Below are 20351 nucleotides of genomic sequence, written 5' to 3'. Positions count from 1 at the left end.
TGCCAGTTGCCCGACAACATGCTCTCTCTTCATAGAAATTCGCTTCTTCTGTCACTTCTCATTTTGAACCTCACACCTCTTGTCTCTGAGACTGGCTTGTGAGAAACACCGAAAATCCTATCTATGGGATTTTGAGCCATGCCAAACCAAAAGAGAAGCCTCACCTGAGCGGAAATTGTTCGCTGAAAGGTTTTTCCAGTTGATGTTTCATTAGAGACATTACTCTGTGGTGTCCAATAATGTTCTGACATCTGAGACGGAAGGTCAAAAATGCCATCAGAGATGACAAGCCCACATGAGTCCATAATTACCATCAGTAGATATTTGAATATAAAAAGCACCTAACATAGCACACTGATCCTCCCAGATCTTCTATCACAACAGGGTTTCACGTCCAGTCTTAAAAGCTCAGGGAACTACTCCACTCCGTCTTATATAATCACCCCTCCTCTCTCACCCATAAAATTAAGACACCATGTTAAGATAGGAACTTCAGGCGTAGTGACAGGTATCATCAACTGTACTGAAAAAAGTTTGAAGTCTGAAAATAATCAAGGCTAGTCTCCAAATGAAGAGATTCTCCCTGATTAGGTGAGTTGTTATTGATTCCTGTGTGATAGCCAGCAAAGTTCAAACCGCACTTACCTTCTTTTGCAGCCACTGTACGGCCCAGCTCCAATGGTGGGAATTCTCCTTGAAGTAGTCCTTAGCAGCAGGACACCTGGCAGGTGGGAATTTGTAATAGACAAAGGCTTTCCCTGCACATATGCTTATTTAATCTATATTACCTTTTGATTTAGATCCACAAATACCATCTTCACTAAAGTTCAGTTGTCTTTATTTAAATTTTCACTTGTTTTGGTTTGGATACATTCCTATGTATTAACTTCAAAAGGTAGGAAAAGGTAAGTACATAGTGAAAAGTCTTTTATCTAGGACTACCTCACCCACTCAATCCTATTACAATTCAAAGATGGCAACTAAAAAATAAAATTAAACAGAAACATCCCATAACACACTGTCCATTTAATAACAGAAATAAGGGATGCTTAGGTGGCTCAGGAGGCTGAATTTCCTTCAGCCCAGGGCGTGATCCTGGAGTCCTGAGATCGAGTCCCACATCAGGCTCCCTGCATGAAGCCTGTTTCTTCCTTTGCCTGTGTCTCTGCCTCTCTCCCTCCCTCTGTGTCTCTCATGAATAAATAAATAAAATCTTAAAAAAAAAATCTTTAAAAAAAATAACAACAGAAATGAGTCTTAAATTTTTGTGATTTGAGTAAGAATGATATTATGAGAAAAACAATTTTAGACTGGGGTCCTGAATCCCCTCTCTCTGCATTTTGTGTGCCCATTTAGAAAGCTGTCCTTCATACTCAGTACTGACAGTGATGATGTCTGTACAGAATGGAGGGATGGAGAACACAGAAATATATACATAAAGACACTGATGGGCTGGCATCAGACACACCATGTGGCCCCAGTATGACCTGGAAATGCCACTTAGGCGAACACTTATGCTGCCAACATCAAGCCTAATTAACGCACCCACAATTGTGGCAGGACAGTCTCCACCTGTGTCCACAATGCTATGTCATCTGGAAGATGCACGTTCACGCATTATTTCAACTAGGCATACAATCTGTTCAAGACGCTCAGATGTAGCAGCAGCTTGAGCCCAACAGATTTCTTACTCTTATTTTGGCATAAATGTAAGAATGGTAATCCCCATGCTTAAGAATCAGTAAAAATCTGGTGCAGAATCAATTAAGCTGTAAGGCAGCCTTGGTGTGGGACCCAGCGGTGGCAGGGCAGTCCACTCAGTAACCTGGGGGGGGGGGCATGCAGCTGCTTGTGCTCTGTGTGCCCACACTCTACGCAAGGGAGTTGAGACCGCAAGCCACTAAGGTTCCTTTGAACACTGAGAACCCCTGCTTCCCAACTGTCTGTCAACTAATAAATGGACCAACAAAATGTGGTATAGCTATACAGTGGCATAGTGTTCAGCCTTAAAGAAGGAAGAAGTTCTGGCACAGGCTACACCTTGGATGAACATGGGGTACCTCATGCTGAGTGAAATAAATAAGCGGCACAAAAGACAAATAACTGGGTGATTCCACGTATAGGAGCAGTGCAATTCGTCCAGTTCAGAGAGAGGAAGTATAAGGATGGCTGCCAGGGGGGAGGGGGAATAGTTCCTGTAGAATCAGGACAGACTTTGAGCTTGGGCAGATGAGGAGGTTTGGGAAACGGATGGTATGATAACGTGAAGGCACTTAATGCCCCTGCTTTGTAAACCTAAAAATGGTTAAAATGACAAATTTTATGTTGTCTGTATTTTGCTACAATTAAATAAAAAGGGAAAAAGAACCTGTGCTTTAAAGTGCATCTGTCTCTGCTCTGACTGCACACAAGGCCACGTACACCTACACCACCCATGCTGTGAGGCCCACAGCGCCTGCCCTTGAGGAGCCGTTGCAATGATTCAGTGCAAGCAAGATAACGTATTTAGCACAGTGGGGTCCTAAGTGTAAGGAGCTGTAACAGGATTCTGCCTTTTGAGAGGCTGTTTTGAAAGTGAGGATTTAGAAACTGACAGAGCTGGCAGGGAAGTTACATTTAAGCCATCTCAAGTGCAAGTGAAGCCTTGATGTGAAGGTCCTCGAATCTGTCTCGATTCTTGCCTTTCCTGCATAAGACCTGCTGGTTTAGCCTTTTTTTCTTGAATTCCATAAGACCTGCTACTCCTCTGACATCCCTCCCTCACATCTCTCGGAGATCGTGGAGATCACGTGAATATGTTTCCAAACCATCCAAAGCATGCCCTGAGTCAGGCTCTCTAGGAACAAAACCAAGGTAGATTTTTTCCCCAGTCATATTTGACTTGCAACTGAAAACACCATTTCCAATGGTGAATTTTGAGTCAATACTTACTTTTGAGCAAGAGTTACAAGAAATTTGACACACTGGTAGCAGCGACTGCTGTCCACATGGTTGCTGTGGTGCATCAGGGCTAAATGAAAAGAAGAGGGAATTGTGACAAGAAAGCACACGGAGAGTGGGTCCCAGTAACACCACTCTCGTTCTGAACATTCACAACCAACTGGTTTTAGTAGCAGAGAAGGCACTTAACTAAAAGCATGGTGGTTGGTGCTGGCTCAATTCTAATGGACAGAAACACTACTTTAAATGGTATTCCAGAAACTTATGTGGCAGTGGAAGTTTAGCTTTTAGAACTGAAAGGAACTAAGCTGATTATTCACTCAGAAACCTTCAAACATTGAAGTGATAACACTGTAAGTTTGATAAATGGGAAATTTACGATATTAGTTTATTTCAACAAATACTCTCTGCTCTGTTCTTTGTGGATGTAAAAATAAATAGTCCTTGGTCTGTCTGCTCTTGCAAAGTCTATGGTCTGGAAGTTACAGAGAACTTGGGTGCCACTTGGAGGCCTGCAATGTCATAGCTACACAACTTTTTTAGCTTACATTTCTCTGCTGTGATAAAAGGAGGTCTTAAATCTCTTGCCACAGAGCAAAATCTACAATGACTCAGATTAACTGGGGATACTGGTGGGATGGTGGGTGTTGGAGAGGACAATTTCTAACCACTCTTTTTCTAAGAAATGGCTCATTAAAGCCACCTTAGCTTTCTGAAGAAGAAAACTCTGCAAAAAGCTTTTATGAGTAGATAAGAGAAATTCAGGTACATTCACACCACAAGTTAAAAAAAAAAAAAATCCCATTTCATGAGCTTGATGACACATCTTGAGCCCGAGGTTTTACTCTTTCCCTCAATGGGTGCAATGCATTGATTGAAAGACTTTTGGCATCAGAAAGTAACCTTTAGCTTGTTGACTCTTAGCTGACCCAGTAAAAGGATCCTGAGCTGCACCTTGCTGACTAAAGTGGAGAGTGTCCAGCTGGTAAGATCCTTTGGTTTCACCTCTCCTGACCAGAATGCGGGAGCCCATGACCCCAACAGGCCTCTTCCAGAGCCGCTGCTGGGGCACAGTGCCGAGGCAGACTGGTTGGGGAGGAGGCCAGCCAGAACAAGAGGCTGTCTGCATGTCTGCTATAGACATTTCTCAGGAAGGCCAAGGTACTTGCCTAATAAACCGTTTTCTGTCTCAAATACAAATTTGACCCGCTCCACTTGTATGGGATCTTCAATGACCTATGATAGGAAGGAAACAAAAGCTGGTAAATAAAAAAGGAACTTGTGTAATGCCACTCACTGGGGTCTTTTTGATTCTGTTCGATGAATGGATAAAGAAGATGCAGTTTAGATATATACAATGCACTACTACTCAGCCATTAAAAAAAAGAAATCTTGCCATTTGTAATGACATGGCTGGAACTGGAGGATATTATGCTAAGTAAAATAAGTCAGAGAAAAACAATTATATGATCTTACTCATATGTGGAATTTAAGAAACAAAGCAGGATCATAGGGGAAGAGAGGAAAGAATAAAACAAGATGAAATCAGAGAGAAAGACAAACCATAAGAGACTCTTAATCACAGGAAACAAACAGGATCGCTGGATGGGGGAGAAGGGGTAATTGGGTGATGGGCATTAAGGAGGTCACGTGATGTCATGAGCACTGGGTATTATGAGACTGATGAATCAGTGACCTCTACCTCTGAAACCAATACGTTTTATGTTAATTAGCTGAATTTAAATGAAATAAAAAAAAATTCCGTTCAAGAGATTACTTCAGTTCCTGACTTAACAAAATCCAATACAAATGAACATGTCACTGGCACATACCTCAATAAATCTTATTTTATTTTATTTAAGTACAATCTACTCCCCATTGTGGAGCTTGAACTCACAATCTGAAGATCAAGAGACACATGCTCTCTGACTGAACCAGCCAGGGCCTCCTTAAATTTTAAACCGAAGACGAACAATTTTAAGTAATAGTTGAAGATCCACTCATTTCCTATGTATATGTCCTTACCCACTACCCTCTATAGTTCTCTAGAGGAAGGTACAGTGGGCTACAAGGATGTAAATTTCACGTTCCCAAGCATCTGAATTGTGTATCCAAACCATGTCAGAGTTTTGTTACAATTCAGCTCTACACGCCGCATGGAGGTTTGTGCTGCCATGCTACACTGGGCTGGAACTGTGCCCTGCTCACAGCTGTACCTCTAGTGCCGGGTACTGAACTGCGCACAGGGCCATAAGCTAAGTGGTTTGCTGCTGAGCAGATGAACAATACACAGTCCTACTCCCGAGGAGCAACCATCTTCTGTATTTTATAAAAAGTACTAGGATCAAAAAGAGGTAAAGGACCAGAGAGATGGGCTTTTTATAAACACCACCCATGATGTCCTTCCTCGTTCAGAAGTGTTTATTAAATGACCAGCCCTGTGCCTAGGCCTATGTGAAGTCTTGGGAACCTGAAGGGAACCCAGTCTCTCCTATTTAGGGAGCCTTGGGCTAGACACTCATCGGCTCACATCCAGTCACTACAGTCTACTGTTTTTCTTTCCCAAGTAAGTGGAGGCCTAGCCCTTGTCACCTCTGCTCTGTCTCTCCTCTGTACAGGCCTTGCTACTTCTCAGATTATTGGCACATGCACCAAGGTGGTCTTTCAGTTCCAACCTGGCTTCCTTCCTCTGTCAGTCCTTCAAAACAAGTGCCAGGGGAACCCTTCTAACCTAAATCAAGTCATAACACTTTCCTGTTAAAGCCCACCCACAGCGCCTACCAATGATGACAGAGGTTGCAAACTGAAATGTCTACAGAGGCCAGGATGACAAGAAACGAACAAAGTAGGCTAGGTATGATGCTGTGGAGCCGTGAGGACAGAGGCAGACCGCACAGCATGTGCCTCATTGGGGGGTGCCAGCTGCTAACCGCGCTAGGTGACTGGGGAAATGGGGCCAATTCACCATACTACTGGTTTCTCAACATGGGTCAGGATCTAGATATTATAAAACAAAACAACTTTAGGTCAAATAAAACGGGCATATAGGCTGAACCTGGCCACTAGTGTGCAGCCAAGGGCCTATGGGAAAAAGCCCACATGCTCTGGGCACCTGCAACCTTTCATGATGTGGTCTAAGCTTTTCCCCTCAAGTTCTCATCAGCTCCCTCTTCTCCTGGTCATGCCACTTATTTACAGTCCCTGCACACCAGCTCTGGTGGCCAGCGTGGGCTCTGGGGCCAGCTCCTTGGCTCAAATCTTGGCTCTGTCACTTTAATGCAAGCGTGGTGCCTTGGGCAAATCCCTCCACTTTGCTAAGCTCTACTTTCTAACAATAATGTATTTTACTGCTTTACAAGTGAATTCTCTGCATTCAATACTTCGGAAATATATCCTATAGTCAATTACATGCCAGTTTCTTGGCTTGTAAACAGTATCTTTAGTAGTACACAGAGTCCAGGGTGTCTTAGATTTGAATGAACTGTAGAGCCAGCAATTTACCTCTGGCAGTCTTAACGTTTAAAGGAGGCAAGGTCTGTGCGTAGCAGGGTCCTTCAGCCACAGTAAAGCCGTCTCTGCCACTAGCTGGTTCTCTGCTCTGTCACCGCCTGTCCTCGTCTGGCCCCTTCCCTGAACTGTGAGCCCCCGCGAGGTGGTTCTCCTACCACTTGCCTCTCAGGCAGTAGTGAAAACCATGACTGACCTCGATGTACTCAGGGATGACTCAGTGCAGACCAAGTGAGTGCAAAATGGTACAAGGACACACAGCTTTATTATTTACAAACACGTGCTCACTAGTGAACATAACCAACACCATGAGAGGATCGGAACATTTTCACTTACCAGTATCTCATGAAGTAGCTGGAACGTATTCTTTAGCTCATGGGGTGGAGCTGTTTCTAGTTGATTCTGAAATATTTTTTAAAAGCATAAAAATTCCAGTGAGCCTTCAGGAGAAAGCATATCAGAGTGGCGAGCACCAGAACTGGCTGCAAACTTTACTCTTATCACTATCACCTGCCCTCTCTGGGCTTCAGTTTGCCCAATTGCTAAGCCTGGACCAGCACAGTCTCTATGGATTGTGGCATGGCAACACTGTGATACTTTACTATGAAATTAGGAAGGAGAGAGGAGAAAGGCAGGAAGACAGAGCTTTTAGTGAACAGGCTCAAATTTCTGCTTCTATACATATCCTTTATATGTATAGATACATATTCTATTTGGTTTTCCAGAATATGTGCTCTGGGTTAAGTACACTGTGAGGACGTATATAAGAAAAGTCAGTTTATGAAAATGCAGACTCTGCTGAGACATAATAAGGAAGGTGTGAAGGTTTGTCAGAGTCACACTGTGCTGTGCACTTTGGCAACCTTGTGCATGTGCGCCACGAGAGGGGACGTGGCATTACACTACCACCCTCCCAGGCACTAGCGCTGGCACAAAGGAGGCACCCTGGGTGTCACAGCTCACTGAATCTTCACACTCTGTGAGGTCAAGTCAGACTTCTCCCAACCTGACAGCAGAGGTCATATAATTAGTAAAGAGTAGGAAGAAAAACTCTGTCACCTGTGATACAGGGTTTCACAGATAAAGGCTGAGGGAAACACGTTTTAGCAAGAGCCTGGATTATGTGTCCACATAATCCCTGACCACCTGCTGCTTGTGAACACTTCATGTGTCACTATTACAAATCCTGACACAGGTATGAACGCGTGGCAGAAACTACTATATGCAGTGTCAATTTACCAAAAGAGGCCTGGAAGGATACATACCAAGGTGACAATACTGACCCTTGGGACAGGGCAGACAGGGGACAATGGTGATTGGTAGTGGGCCAAGTGGGCTTTGGCCTTACTTGTATGTTTTAATCTTTCACAAAGCAGATGCCGACAGGTAATTAAAAATTAAAGATGAAAAACTAAAAAACAAAAACCTAATAAAAATACGTGCAGGCTGATTGGTTTTTCTGGTAGGACCTAGAAAGGCAGTGAACATGGTTAAGGGCACGGCCGTGGAGCCAGACTGCCAACGTTCAAATTCCCACTCTGCCACTGGGCAAGTTACTTACTCTGTGCCTCAGTTTCTCAACTGTAAAATGGTGACGATAACAGTATTTACATCACAGGACTACTTGAGAATTGGGTGAATTAAATATGTACTATGCCTAGAACAGTGCTTGGAGCAACACATATTAGGGTAATTACGACACTGGTCAGAGCTTCCTTATGAGCTATATTGCCAACCTATTTTTGATTTTTAAATTGTCTAGGAAAAGGACCTGAAGCTGGAAAGCTATTTTACATAATAATTGTCACCAAAGCATATCATTAACTATAAAATATATTCTACGTAGCTAAAAATTAAGCCCAGTGCAAAATGCCTCGCTAGGAAGGGAATGGCTAAGTAAATTATGGTACATGAGTAAATGAAATATCCTCAGCGGTAATGTAATGATATGAAAAAATACTTATAATGCCAAGTGAAAAAAGACATAGAATCATAAAGACAGTAAAATTTTAATCATGTTAAAATACATGCACAGAAAATAAAAGGGAGACCTAGGAGAATGTTCATGGTGATTAGCAATGAATGGTGAGACTCTGAGTTCTTTTTATTCTTTTTTTTTTTTTTAAAACGAGCCTGTATGTTTTTATAATTAGGAAAAGCAACTAAGGTTATTAAAAGAAGTATATTGCCTAAGAGCAAAGGTATACTTTCTTAGAGTCTCAGTAGCAGACTATCAACTTTCAACAGGCCGCACTGGGGTCCTACCTTAATGAAATGCAGCATGGTGAAGGAGAAGTGCTCATTACAGAAACAGCAGTACACGACCATCTCGATGAGAGCCAGGAGAGAGCCAGTCAGCTCTCGCAAAGCAAACATTACCTAGTGGGAGAGTATAAAAGGAGTAAACTTTTCTTATGTTGCAGTTCACTATCGCTATGTTGTTTCTGATTTTAACTGAAATGTAGTCAGATTTAAGATCTTCAACATCGCCTCAAAATAGGCTTTCTTAACTACTAGAGGTTTCTAAGTCTGTCTGAAAAAAATCTGCAAATGTCCACATTTTTCCCCCCAGAAGTTACTTTTATCAGATTTTCAAAGGTAAATGCCCCAAGTGTATACCCCCAGCACCAAATTAAAAGAATCACTGATAGATCCCCAAAGTAAACAACGTTAAGCAAAAAAAAATCTTTAAAAAGGAGTGCGCAGTACTGTCAACATAATTAAAAAACCAGTATGACATACAGCTCATAGGTTTATACATGTAAATCAAGCCACCAGTAGGTGGCTCTGGAAAGAAGAGGAAGGGACTCAGGCTACAGATGGGCCACACAGTGAGTGGTGCAACAACCAAGGGCTGTGAGCAGTCCACTCCTACACTCCTGAGGTTTATAAAACAAGTGTGCTCCAGAGTTGTGGCATTCCAGAACCAGAGACAGACATAAAAGATGGGGAACAAAATCCTTTCCTAATAAACTCCTAATATCTTCTTGCAGAAGTGTCTCCTGAGAGAAGTCTCCTGAGACTTGGAGGGGGGAATGAGCAGGGCTGGGGCCAGATGTCTGATCCTTGCTTGCAGAGAGGACCATAAAAATTCTCTTCAGCTCATTTCTTTCTGACATGTATTCCCAGGAAAAAAAATTATTTGAAAGAATCATTCTGGACAGCCCAGGTGGCTCAGTAGTTTAGCGCTGCCTTCAGTCCAGGGTGTGATCCTGGAGACCCGGGATCAAGTCCTATGTCAGGCTCCGTGCATGGGGCCTGTTTCTCCCTCTGCCTGTGTCTCTGCGCCTCTCTCTCTCTTTTTCTCTGTGTCTCTCATGAATAAATAAAATCTTAAAAAATATGAAAGAATCATTCTTTCTCTAAATATCAGAGTGACACAGAAGATATTACAAGAGGCATTTTTCCCCAAGTAGGTAACAGGAAAAGAAAAAGAAAAGGGCTCGGGGATCCTTGGATGGCTCAGCGGTTTGGTGCCTGCCTTTGGCCCAGGGCGTGACCCTGGAGTCCGGGATCGAGTCCTGCGTTGGGCTCCTGGCATGGAGCCTGCTTCTCCCTCTGCCTGTGTCTCTGCCTCATTCTTTCTATCTATCATGAATAAATAAATAAATCAATCTTTAAAAGAAAAAAGAAAAAGGCTCAAGAAGACCAAGTACATACCTCTAACAGGTAAGGCTTCCCTTCAGACAGGAACAACAAGGCCTCTACTTCCTCGTGGAGGGGCAGCAGGGGGCTGGAGGGGGCGACACTAATGGGTGGCCGTTGCTTAAATAGACCAGGAGCTGTAGGAGACCAAAGAAAAACCAAGCCTGTTTCATCACTTGATGTCATTTCATGAGACAGATACCCACAGGGTGAAGTGGTTCTCTCAAGTGTCACACACGCAGCAGCTTAGTACATATAGCTCATTCCCTCACAGCCTGGTGGGGAAGCCAGGCATGCAGACAGGATGTCTACTTCTCACAGCATTTCTGCCTAAGCTGTTGGGGTGACTATTTAAGATCTCCCAAGACAATCTTTGAAAGAAGTAAAAATATAAATAGTATATGAAAGAAAATGTCCAAATGCCTCTAAGACACTGGATAAGACACTTGTTGCTCCAACAACTGACCTCAAATACCAGCCACCCCACATGCTAAAAAACGAGGACTCACATCTTTCTTTTACAAACCCGTCTGAACCCACGAATTAGGTAGGCAGCCTTAGTCTTTTCAGCTGTATGAGTCAAAGTGAAGGACGCAAACTGCCTCACAGCCATGGGGTACTCCCCAGTGGTGCTTTTAGAGAGTCAGGAGGCACTTACAGAGCAGAGTGATGCTCTGTGATTTCTAGCAGATCTTCCTGGTCACACAGTATGAATGCCTACCACAGCTGCTGGTGGTCAGAGGCTAGCCTCATATGCCAGGCCCTATGCTGCTTCCTGATGGAGGCCCGTGCAAGCTATGAACCTGGCCTTGCTGTGGCTTCCCTGTCTGGGAAAGGGGACCATCCCTCATAGGCTTGCTGAGGAGATTAAACACCTAACCCCAGAGCTCCGTGGAAAGACCACAGCACACAGAAAACCCTGGATACTTTCCAGCTGTTTTGTCATGTCATTACTGTTATTGTTGTTGGTGCTGTCCTGCCAAGGCCTAGAACAGTGTAAAGATGTGGTACACACGTACATTAGAACACTGGATAAGCACAGAGGCAACGTCTGTCTCAGCTGCACTAAATAAGGACTGAGCTATTGGCTCTGGGGGACAAAACAGGAAAGGTACCAGCTACATCTTGCATTCAAACACATTTCAATGACATAAGTTACATCTGAATCCTCTTTAGCTTTACAGAGTACTTTAACATTTTATCTGATTAAATCCTCATTATGCCTGGGGAATTATGTTTTTCATATTTCCATTTTGTACTAAGGACCAGAAAGGTCAGGTTACTTGGTCAAGTTAACAACACTAGGAGACTCTAGCCCACACTTAGCTATTTTCCCCACTAGATTAGCTGCGTCAATTATGGTGATGGATGAACTGTGGATTAGCCTCTAATTCCAGAGTGTTTTTTTTTTTTAATACTTGTAGACCCATGCCCATCAAATAAATGATTGACTTTCTTTTGTGACAAGCTAATAAAATAGGGTGAAATTTAACATGCATTAAAACAAATAATTTTCAGTGTTCCTCAACTATCAAACAGTAAAATAAGAAGTAACATTCATTTAATTGCTAGCATTATTAGTTTCCATGCATTACTGACAAATTCACTTTCTCTCTATTTAATAAAAGCTCACCAACATTCCTTTGAGAAGAGACGTCTGAATGCAAAACCAGTAATGCCACTGTATTATGAAGATTCCCAAATTCTCGTGCTTGTGCTGAACTCCACCGACGTATCTGTTGACAGAGAAAATATACTAGACGTTATTTTGGTTAGAAATAACATAAAAAGGGGACGGGCTGGCTCATGCTATTTTGAGCCATGATTCTTTTTCAATGTTTGATGGTAGAAGAGATCAAAGTCATGGGTTTTATTTTTTTAATGTTTAAAACATTTTTATTTATTTATTCATGAGAGATACAGAGAGAGAGAGAGAGGCACAGACACAGGCAGAGGGAGAAACAGGCTCCATGCAGGGAGCCTGACGTGGGACTCGATCCTGGGTCTTCAGGATCACACCCTGGGCCAAAGGTGGCACTAAACCACTGAGCCACCCGGGCTGCCCGTCATGGGTTTTAATAAGCTAGCTGAAAGTGTTTTTTCCCCAAAGACGTATTAACTTGTGCCTCAAACAGTTCCATTTCTGTATTCAGTTTAGGTACTGAATGCTTCTGATGTGCTGGCTAACTTTCCCGTACCCTAGTATGATGGGGAAAACTCAGGAGGCTGGAGAGCTGGTGGCTCGACCCCCCTGTGCCATTCACGGTGGTAGGTGGACATGGGCAAGTTCTTTACCATAATAGCCCTGGCCTCTCTGTGTCACGGCAGAGATGACCTACCTGCCCCTTCATGGTTTTGAGGACCCAATGAAACATGAAAAGTAAAAATGTTTTCAATGTTATGTGTGCCCCATAAAAGTAAAACAATATGGATTATATGACACTATTAATTACATTAAATCTTATTTAACTACAGTTAATGTCAGTCTACTGCTAGGGTCAACAGAGTCCCAGATACAAAAGAGTGTGACATGAACAAAGACATGGATTTTAATACACTATCAACACAGAGTATGCTATGGTGGCAGTACTTGCTGATGTTACAGAGAGCAACGGGTGGCATAGCAGGAGGCAGAGAGGAGCTCTGGGCAGTAAGTCTGTGTCTCCTCATCCAGACAGGAACACATTCCTATGTGATGTGTTATGCGGAGGGGAAAGTAGAGCTGGGCCTGAGTCCCTGCTCCATGATGCTTTAGCTCTGTGACCTCACATGAACACTTAACTTCTCTGAGCTTGCTTGAGAGTGGGGAGGAAAATGCTTATTTTACTGAACTGTATCAAGCAAAACATGTAAAGTAACCAATGTGCCTGGTGCATAAATGGTACTCCATAAATAGCATTTATTATCTGTGCATGTTCACATTTTTCACCTTTAAATCTGTCAAAAGGAAGACATAAGGTGATGGGAGAAACACACCAGCACAGAAACTCCAAACAGAAGAGCCATCCTTGGATCTCTGTAGCCCCACTGTCACAGAAAACTTCCCTCTCACGCTCTGGCTGTGAGTGCTATACATGCAGCAGGCATCGTCAGGCCACACTGCTCAGCCTTATGTTCTCATCCCAGCCCTGTCACCAGCTCTCTACACCAGCAATCTCTGACAGAATGGCCTTGCCCATGGTCCCTGAGGACAAGTGGAGACCCCAGTGCACTACTTCTTGAAGCCTTCTAAAACCTCCCCAGTTGGAGCCCATCTTTCCTCCTAGGACATTTCCTGACTGATATTCTTGTTAGTCATTTCCATGGGTTATCATCAGACTAAATTCTGCGAGGAGGCTGTAAAAACAACTGAACTCCAAAGAACTCTAAAGGGTACGTAGTACCAGCACCTGGAATCTTATGAGATTAAATATGTTCATCACCTACAAAGAGAAACAACATGGTGACAAAACCATGGCTACCACACTGGGCCACACAGCAGCAGGCACTACCTGATTGTTTTGCCGGTTGGCCCCGAGGAGAAAGCTGGTCATGTGTCGCAGAGCTGAATGCCTCAGAAGAAGATCCCCAGCCCGAATGCCTTGCTGTCACAACATAACGAGAATGACAAGTTATAGATCTATCCAGACAAAAATGTGTATTAAAAACACTTAATGAGAAGTTTTAAGAGCCTGTAAGTTTTTAAATGCTGTAATTTACATAAAGTACTGGTTAAAAATGTAGTATAAAAAACACTGGAGTTTCAACAACCTCCCACTGCTTCACGCTGGCTGCCAGACATGCATTAAGGCTCTAGTTCTAATGGGGCCTTCTGCTGTCTTCAGTGAGTAATTAAAATCTACCTGTATCAGAATTCTGGCAAGTAACAGAATCTACAGATCTTAAGATTTTTAAGAAGAAATACTCATAAAATCATATCTTTAGATCCACTATTGACCAGTCCAAATTTTTTCCATGTATGAAAAATTCCTTTAGACTAGAAATATGCTAGATTAGGAAAGATACTAGAAAAAAAATCACTTACCTTTTGTACAAAAGTGTTGAATAGGAAAAAGTACTGAGCACAGTTTTTACAGTTTTCTGGGACATCTTTATCCAACAGAGCAAGTAGTACTTCCAGTAACTGATGAAGGCTTTTTAACTGGTTAGAAGAGAGATGAAATCATATAAAGAGAAAGAATATAAGATAGACACTTGTAACAGGGTTAATCTGAAGTAAATCACCGTTTAAGAACAAAAGTAAAGTCTGATTGATACAATCCAGTCTCAGATTCAGATGGATTTATGCTTTGGAGAGCAAAAACAAAATCATCACTTTTATCTTCCAGGGAAAGATTGGTACTGTAGAAACAAGAGGAAAGCCTAGTCTTGTTTTTTAGATTTCAGATTCAAGGGCAGGGCTGTATGGCTCATGGTCACATTTTCTGTAGAGCCAATTTCTGTCTCTTGAAAAAAAGGGGGTTTAGAGGAAACATTTCTGAATCCCTCCCTCCACTATGCTACTTCTTCACATAATCACAGATGCAAAGAATAAAAAACACAGACACAGGCATAAGGGCCAGAAATCAAGCCAATGGAGCAAATGGAGCGCAACAGCCTGACAGAATGACAACGGTAATATCAACTCAACCGTGAACTTACTTGAAAGCCCGCTGACGCCTCATGGAAAGCTTTGAAAAACATTTTATTTGTTTAGAAACCATTTTGGTTATCACATTGCTTCTTCTTTCCCTCCCACCCCAACTGGTTTTGGACAAGTCCCTAGAAATTCATCTGTGATTGGAGGATTAAGACCAGCTTACTACTCTTATTATCTCATCTCCCCTAACGATGGTGTTCACAGGCTGAAATATTCCCATCCGTCCTGTCACACTCATTAAAAATACAGTAAAACCTACCATTTATATAGCACTTTGTTTTCAAAATACTTTACAATATAAAGCGGGTGGCCAGAGGCACCATTTCCATTATAGGGGGAAAAAAAGACATAAAATACATCCGCTGGACATCAGATAGAATTCACTGAGGCAATGACTCGCATGCTTACGTCCTCCACCACTCCCTTCCCTTCCTATTACCTGCAGTCCTGCCTCTAGAGGTTGATGGACTACTATGCCATAGCCTGACCCCATCTGTAGGGAGACTGCACTAATTCTGCTTTTACTCTCTGGTTGGGTTGGTACATGGCAGGAAGGAGGACAGCGAGAAGGCCCTTATGTTAAGTATCTTAGAAAAGCTCCACGGGGGTGTTTCAAAGCAATGGTATCTAAACTATCCTAACAGGCTCCCATTGATAGATTCTATATATTCTGCATCTAGGTAAGGTGAAGTTAGAAAAATGGTCCTGCTGTTTAAACTGATTGAAAAGCAGCGCCTTGCATGAAACTTCAGCTTCTTAATAATTCCTGGAATGGAGACATGGTCTTCTTCTAGGTCCTCCCTAAAGGGTGTATTTGACCTCCTCATTCACTCTGGCCTGAGCAAAGCACTTAAGGCTGTCTGGTCTAGCAGTGACCTCTGGGTCAGGCAATGTGGAAGGGTGCCAGATACTGTAACTGGGTTAGCATCTCTCTTCGAGGACTTGCTCAAGGTTGAACAGCAGAGCCAACATCTGGATCCGAAGCAGCAATTCCTAGAATTTGCATTGAGTTCATTGAGACACACTGCCTCCAGCCAATGTCTACAAGGAGCCAATCAGATCTGCAAATAACATTTTTCAAAGTTTTCCATGTAGTGTCAGCTGTTTGAAACAGCAAACTTGGGAAGAAGTGTTATATTTGCTAGGACTTAATAACAGATTGAATAATCAGACTTACAGTGTATGTCATTTATTTCCTTAAGACTTAAAATGTGGGGGATTGAGGATAGTAATAAATACCATGTTTGTTTTCGCATGTGTAGAACTGTAAACCAGAAAATATGTTGCAGAAAATAGAATTAGGAAGAAGAAATCCAGAAGAACAGGAACAAAGACTAGGGAGTAATGGAGACCAATGGAGAAACGCTCTTGGCCGCTGCTCCTTGATGGATGGCACTTGGTTGGTTTGGATAATGCAAATAGTTTATTAGGAAAGAGACAAAGCCAAGTGTGGCTCAAAATGCCTGTGGTCTAGACTGGAGTCTCTAGACTTAGGTTAGTCTCAGTTCAGTGAAATCTAACAGACTCTTGAGAGAAGACTCTGAAAAAGGAGTGCTCTAGAGAGAAAATCCTGAAGCAGACCAGAGCAGACCCAAATTCCTAGCCTATCCTGACTCCTAGAATATGAGGCGGCAAGGATAGCATGCCTTCTACCCTGGCATTTATCAGAAAGGCAGTCCACGGGAGGTTCATTCTATGTGCCAAAATTACCAGACTCCAATCCTAGGCTCTCTTTCTTATCATGTGCAATTTAAAACACTTGGTAGGAACAGAATGTATAAATAACATCTAAGATAGGAGACCGACCTTATCCTGATAAAACAAGGCACTGTCTAGAGTTTTCTCCAGAATGGTGGCCACGGCAACTCGCACTTCTCTCACACTGCACTCCAACAAGAAAATCCTAAAGTACAGAGAGAGAAAAGGTGCATGTTGAGAAAGCAAAAATGGATTTCTATAAACCAACCTCCCCAACACCAGGCCCATCTAGTATCCAAGAAACAAAATCCCTCCAAGATATTCGGTCAAGCTTCCTGAGAGCTTTGGGAAACTCTCATGAGGGAAGGAGAAGGCCAAACAGGAAAATCAGACCCCTGGATGCTAAAAAATAGATTCCCTCCCCACCTTTCTCCTAAAATGAGCATCTGTATAAACATAACGGTTTAAGGAGAGAAATGGACATAAAGACACATGAAAGCAAAGAACCTAGTATTTCATAGATTCTGTTCACTCAGTTTTCCTTGGGATTTCTCAGAATAAGATCCTAAGGTCTGCAGTCAAGAGATCTCCTTCTACTCCACCTGTGAACCAGTATTTCTACCTCTTCCTTTCCTCTCCCTTGCCAGGCCTTGTTACCTAAATCCCCCCTAAATGAGCATCTGCAGCCCAAGAGGTCATGCTTCCTTCCTTTCTTCCTCTATGAGGGTGATAACCACAGCAGTCAGAGTTGATCAAGGGCTTCCTTCATCTCCGATACTGTTCATGTTATGGTCAGCTACCATGCAATGCCCCCCAAGTGCATCATTTACTGCAATCCTTTACAGGCCCCTGCAGGTGCCTGAGTGGTGGGGGAGGCAGCCCCAGTTGCGAAGAGGCATGGTCAGGCGGAAGCGTGTGTGGGGTGAGCGTGCCCCAAGGTGTGCTTCTCCATAGTCAACCTTTGTTCTTTGCATGACAGGCTCACTTTGATGTGATGACCCATACTGTTACCAGCAAAGTGAAAACCAGCCTGACTTTTCTAATATTTCTTAGCAAAAAGTTTTCATTACTCCACATGAAAGATTTAAATACAGCCAAATTTCGACGACCACAACCTTCAGGTGCCAGTAGAAACCTGCTCTGGTCCCTGTTTGAGGGCAACACTAGTGTTTCCTTCCTCCCCTCTCTGCTGCTCTTCCCCATAACCATTAATACTACCTATTAGCTACCTAATTTGCACCAGAGAAAGCTGTGTTCAAAATCCACTAAGACTCTAAGAGGCAATGGTCAGAAAGTTAAAGAGATAACAATATGCCTGTAAAGAGGCTTGATTAGATTTAGGTGTAATTCCTTTGGAAAGAGTATCATCAGGGGCTGCCCTACAATTTCCTAACATAGACACCAGGACACAGAGGCACTATGAGAATGCAGACAAATCCAGAATGTGAAGAGTTCGACAGGGCAAATCATCAAACAACAAAATGGCATAACAAAGGAGCGGCTGGGAGGAGCAATTCTAGGTCACTAGAGTCTTAAGGGACATATATGCTAATATAAACTAAATGCAACATGTGGAGCTTGTTTGGATCCTGATTTGCACAAACGCAGTGGTAAATGAGCTTTGAGATATCTGGGGAAATCTGAATATGGACTGGGTTTAGGATGATATAAAAGAAATATTTTTGTTTAGTGCAATCATAGTAGAGTGCTTAGTTTTTTAAAAAACTACTTTCAGAGATACAGGCTGAAAAATTTATAGTGAAATATGATGTCTGAGACTTACTTAAAAATACATGAGAGAAAAAGGGGCACCTGGGTGGCTCAGTCAGTTGGGTGTCTGACTATTGATTTTGGCTGAGGTCATGATCTCAAGCCCTGCATTGGGCTCCGAGCTCAGCGGGAGTCTGCTTGGTATTTTCTCCCTCTACCAAACCCCTCACTCGTGCGTGCACGTACATGCTCTCTCTCTATAATAAATCCTAAAAACAATACTTTACAGGAAAAAAAGCAGGTCTGTGTGTGAATGGTGGGTGTTGGGAGGGGCAACAACATGGGCAAAGTGTTGATAACCTGACCTGGGAAGCGAGTGGTACAGGGCAGGGCTCTCATTCTGGCTATTGTGCTATATATTTAAACACTTCCACAATAAAAACTTTTTAAAAGATGTAAAATATTTAGTAGTTTTAATTTTTTTGCATCAATTTTCAAACAATATTTAGTACTAATTCACATTTTTACAATTATAGTTACATTCAAGCATTGTCTCAAAAAAAGACTATACTGAGAAGCTCTGACCTAAGAGACAGCATCCTCTTCACATTGTTACTTCAGCTGTAATAATGAGATGTTAAAAATTCTAAAGAAGCAATTATAAAATTACAAAATACAAAACCAGCAACTAATAATGATAAACTGAATGATAAAAAGATAAAAAGATAATAAGCTCTCAGGAAGGATTCAGACTAGGTAATCCACTGGGATTCTTAACCATCAGGAACACTAAGAAACCAAACATAGTCCCAAAGGAGTCACCAAGTTCCTTTGGAGACATTTAAAAGCAAGCCTGGTTGCATATAAGGGAATAAACTAAATATTTGCCATGTTTCTTCCAAATATATGGCAATTCTATCTTATTCAACTTCCCAAATATTGGGAAGAGACTTTGGAGTTACCCTGGAAAAATGGGGGAAAGTTGGTCTCGAATGCAAACTGAAGGGGCATGCACATATCACACTTCACAGAAATGTTTATTCGCACTGTTTATGAATTATGTGCATGTATGCACACATGCACGCATGCATGCACTTACAAACATCTGAGTGCTTACTATGTGCCATGCTCTTTGTTTTACAGTAGGGAACCAAACACTCAGCTTCTGCCCTCAAGAAGCCAGTGTTTAGTGAGGGGACAGGCAAAAACAGTAGAGCAGACCAACTGTACAGACCAGCTTCAGATGAGGCCATCAGGAAGGAATGGCCTCTCTGATATCTGAAGGATAAGAAGGCGCTTACTATGCAGGACTGGATGGGAGAATGTTCCAGATAGAGGGAGTAAAGGTGCAAGGGTCTTTAGGCAGTAAAACAAAAGTTAGCATGTTTAAGGAATCAATAAGCCAATGTGAGGAAAGTGAAACAAAACCATATTCAAGGCCTTGTGGGTTATGGTAAAGATTGTAGATTTTATCAGGAGTGTGACAGGAATCCACTGAAGAATTTTCAAGCAGGGAGGTAATGTGATTCAGTTTGTTAAAACAAAACAAAAACAACAATAACAAAAAAATATCCACTTTTGTTGCTGTATGAGGCAGATTAGAGAAAGAAAGAGATATTAAGTAGGCAAATCAGTGTCTGGAGCTCAGTCCTAGAGATGAAAGGAATGTGGGATCAAGAGTTTTGATTAGCTCTCTAACATGTCACCAGCCTATGAGTTCCCCATGGAAGGGACTTTGTGTACAGCAGGGAAATGAACAGGCTTTCTGAATTCCCTGTTGGCTGTTTTAAGTTGAGAGATACCAAAGCATATCTGCATGCTGATGGAAGTACTCCACAGAAAATTCTACAAGGTAAGGATGTAGGAATGAGAGCTGAAAAAGGTTTGCTCACATAGAGCTTCATTTTGAGAGGAGAGAGGACACTTCATAGTAAGGAGGAAAAGAGATGAGACCAGGCTCTGGTGTGCCGAGGAAAGAGGGCTGCTCATCTGTGACTCGTACTTTCTCAGCAAAGTCTGAGGCAAGGTCCTTAGCTGGAAGTGGGGTGTGCTGGCATGGTAGACACAAGGGGTGAAGAGGTATAGTGGAATGGGCAGCGAAGGAGCCCACTAGGAACAAAGGATACTGAGATCAGGGTGCCCCTGCAGGAGTGCTAAACTTCTCAAGGACAAGAGAAGCTGGATGATTGGGACTACGGTGTAAACATCCATG

General features: G+C 42.5%; 1 protein-coding gene across 2 annotated transcripts in view; it reads right to left on the bottom strand.

Moving 5' to 3' along the window:
* Positions 1-20351, bottom strand: part of USP24 (ubiquitin specific peptidase 24) — a 138007-nt gene that overhangs the window by 4810 nt on the left and 112846 nt on the right. For both annotated transcript variants that reach the window (XM_041772379.1, XM_041772380.1), the window contains exons 56-66: positions 16538-16634; positions 14117-14233; positions 13584-13676; positions 11726-11828; positions 10108-10229; positions 8713-8826; positions 6784-6849; positions 4110-4176; positions 2932-3010; positions 646-721; positions 165-251 (exon numbers count right to left, since the gene is read on the bottom strand). In XM_041772379.1, coding sequence (XP_041628313.1) covers positions 165-251; positions 646-721; positions 2932-3010; positions 4110-4176; positions 6784-6849; positions 8713-8826; positions 10108-10229; positions 11726-11828; positions 13584-13676; positions 14117-14233; positions 16538-16634 — 1021 coding nt within the window. The remainder of the gene's footprint in view (positions 1-164; positions 252-645; positions 722-2931; positions 3011-4109; positions 4177-6783; positions 6850-8712; positions 8827-10107; positions 10230-11725; positions 11829-13583; positions 13677-14116; positions 14234-16537; positions 16635-20351) is intronic.

Source organism: Vulpes lagopus, chromosome 10 (genome assembly GCF_018345385.1).
Source record: "Vulpes lagopus strain Blue_001 chromosome 10, ASM1834538v1, whole genome shotgun sequence".
Lineage (NCBI taxonomy): Eukaryota > Metazoa > Chordata > Mammalia > Carnivora > Canidae > Vulpes > Vulpes lagopus.
Note: the sequence above shows the minus strand (reverse complement) of the source record. Positions and strands in the feature narration are given on the sequence as shown.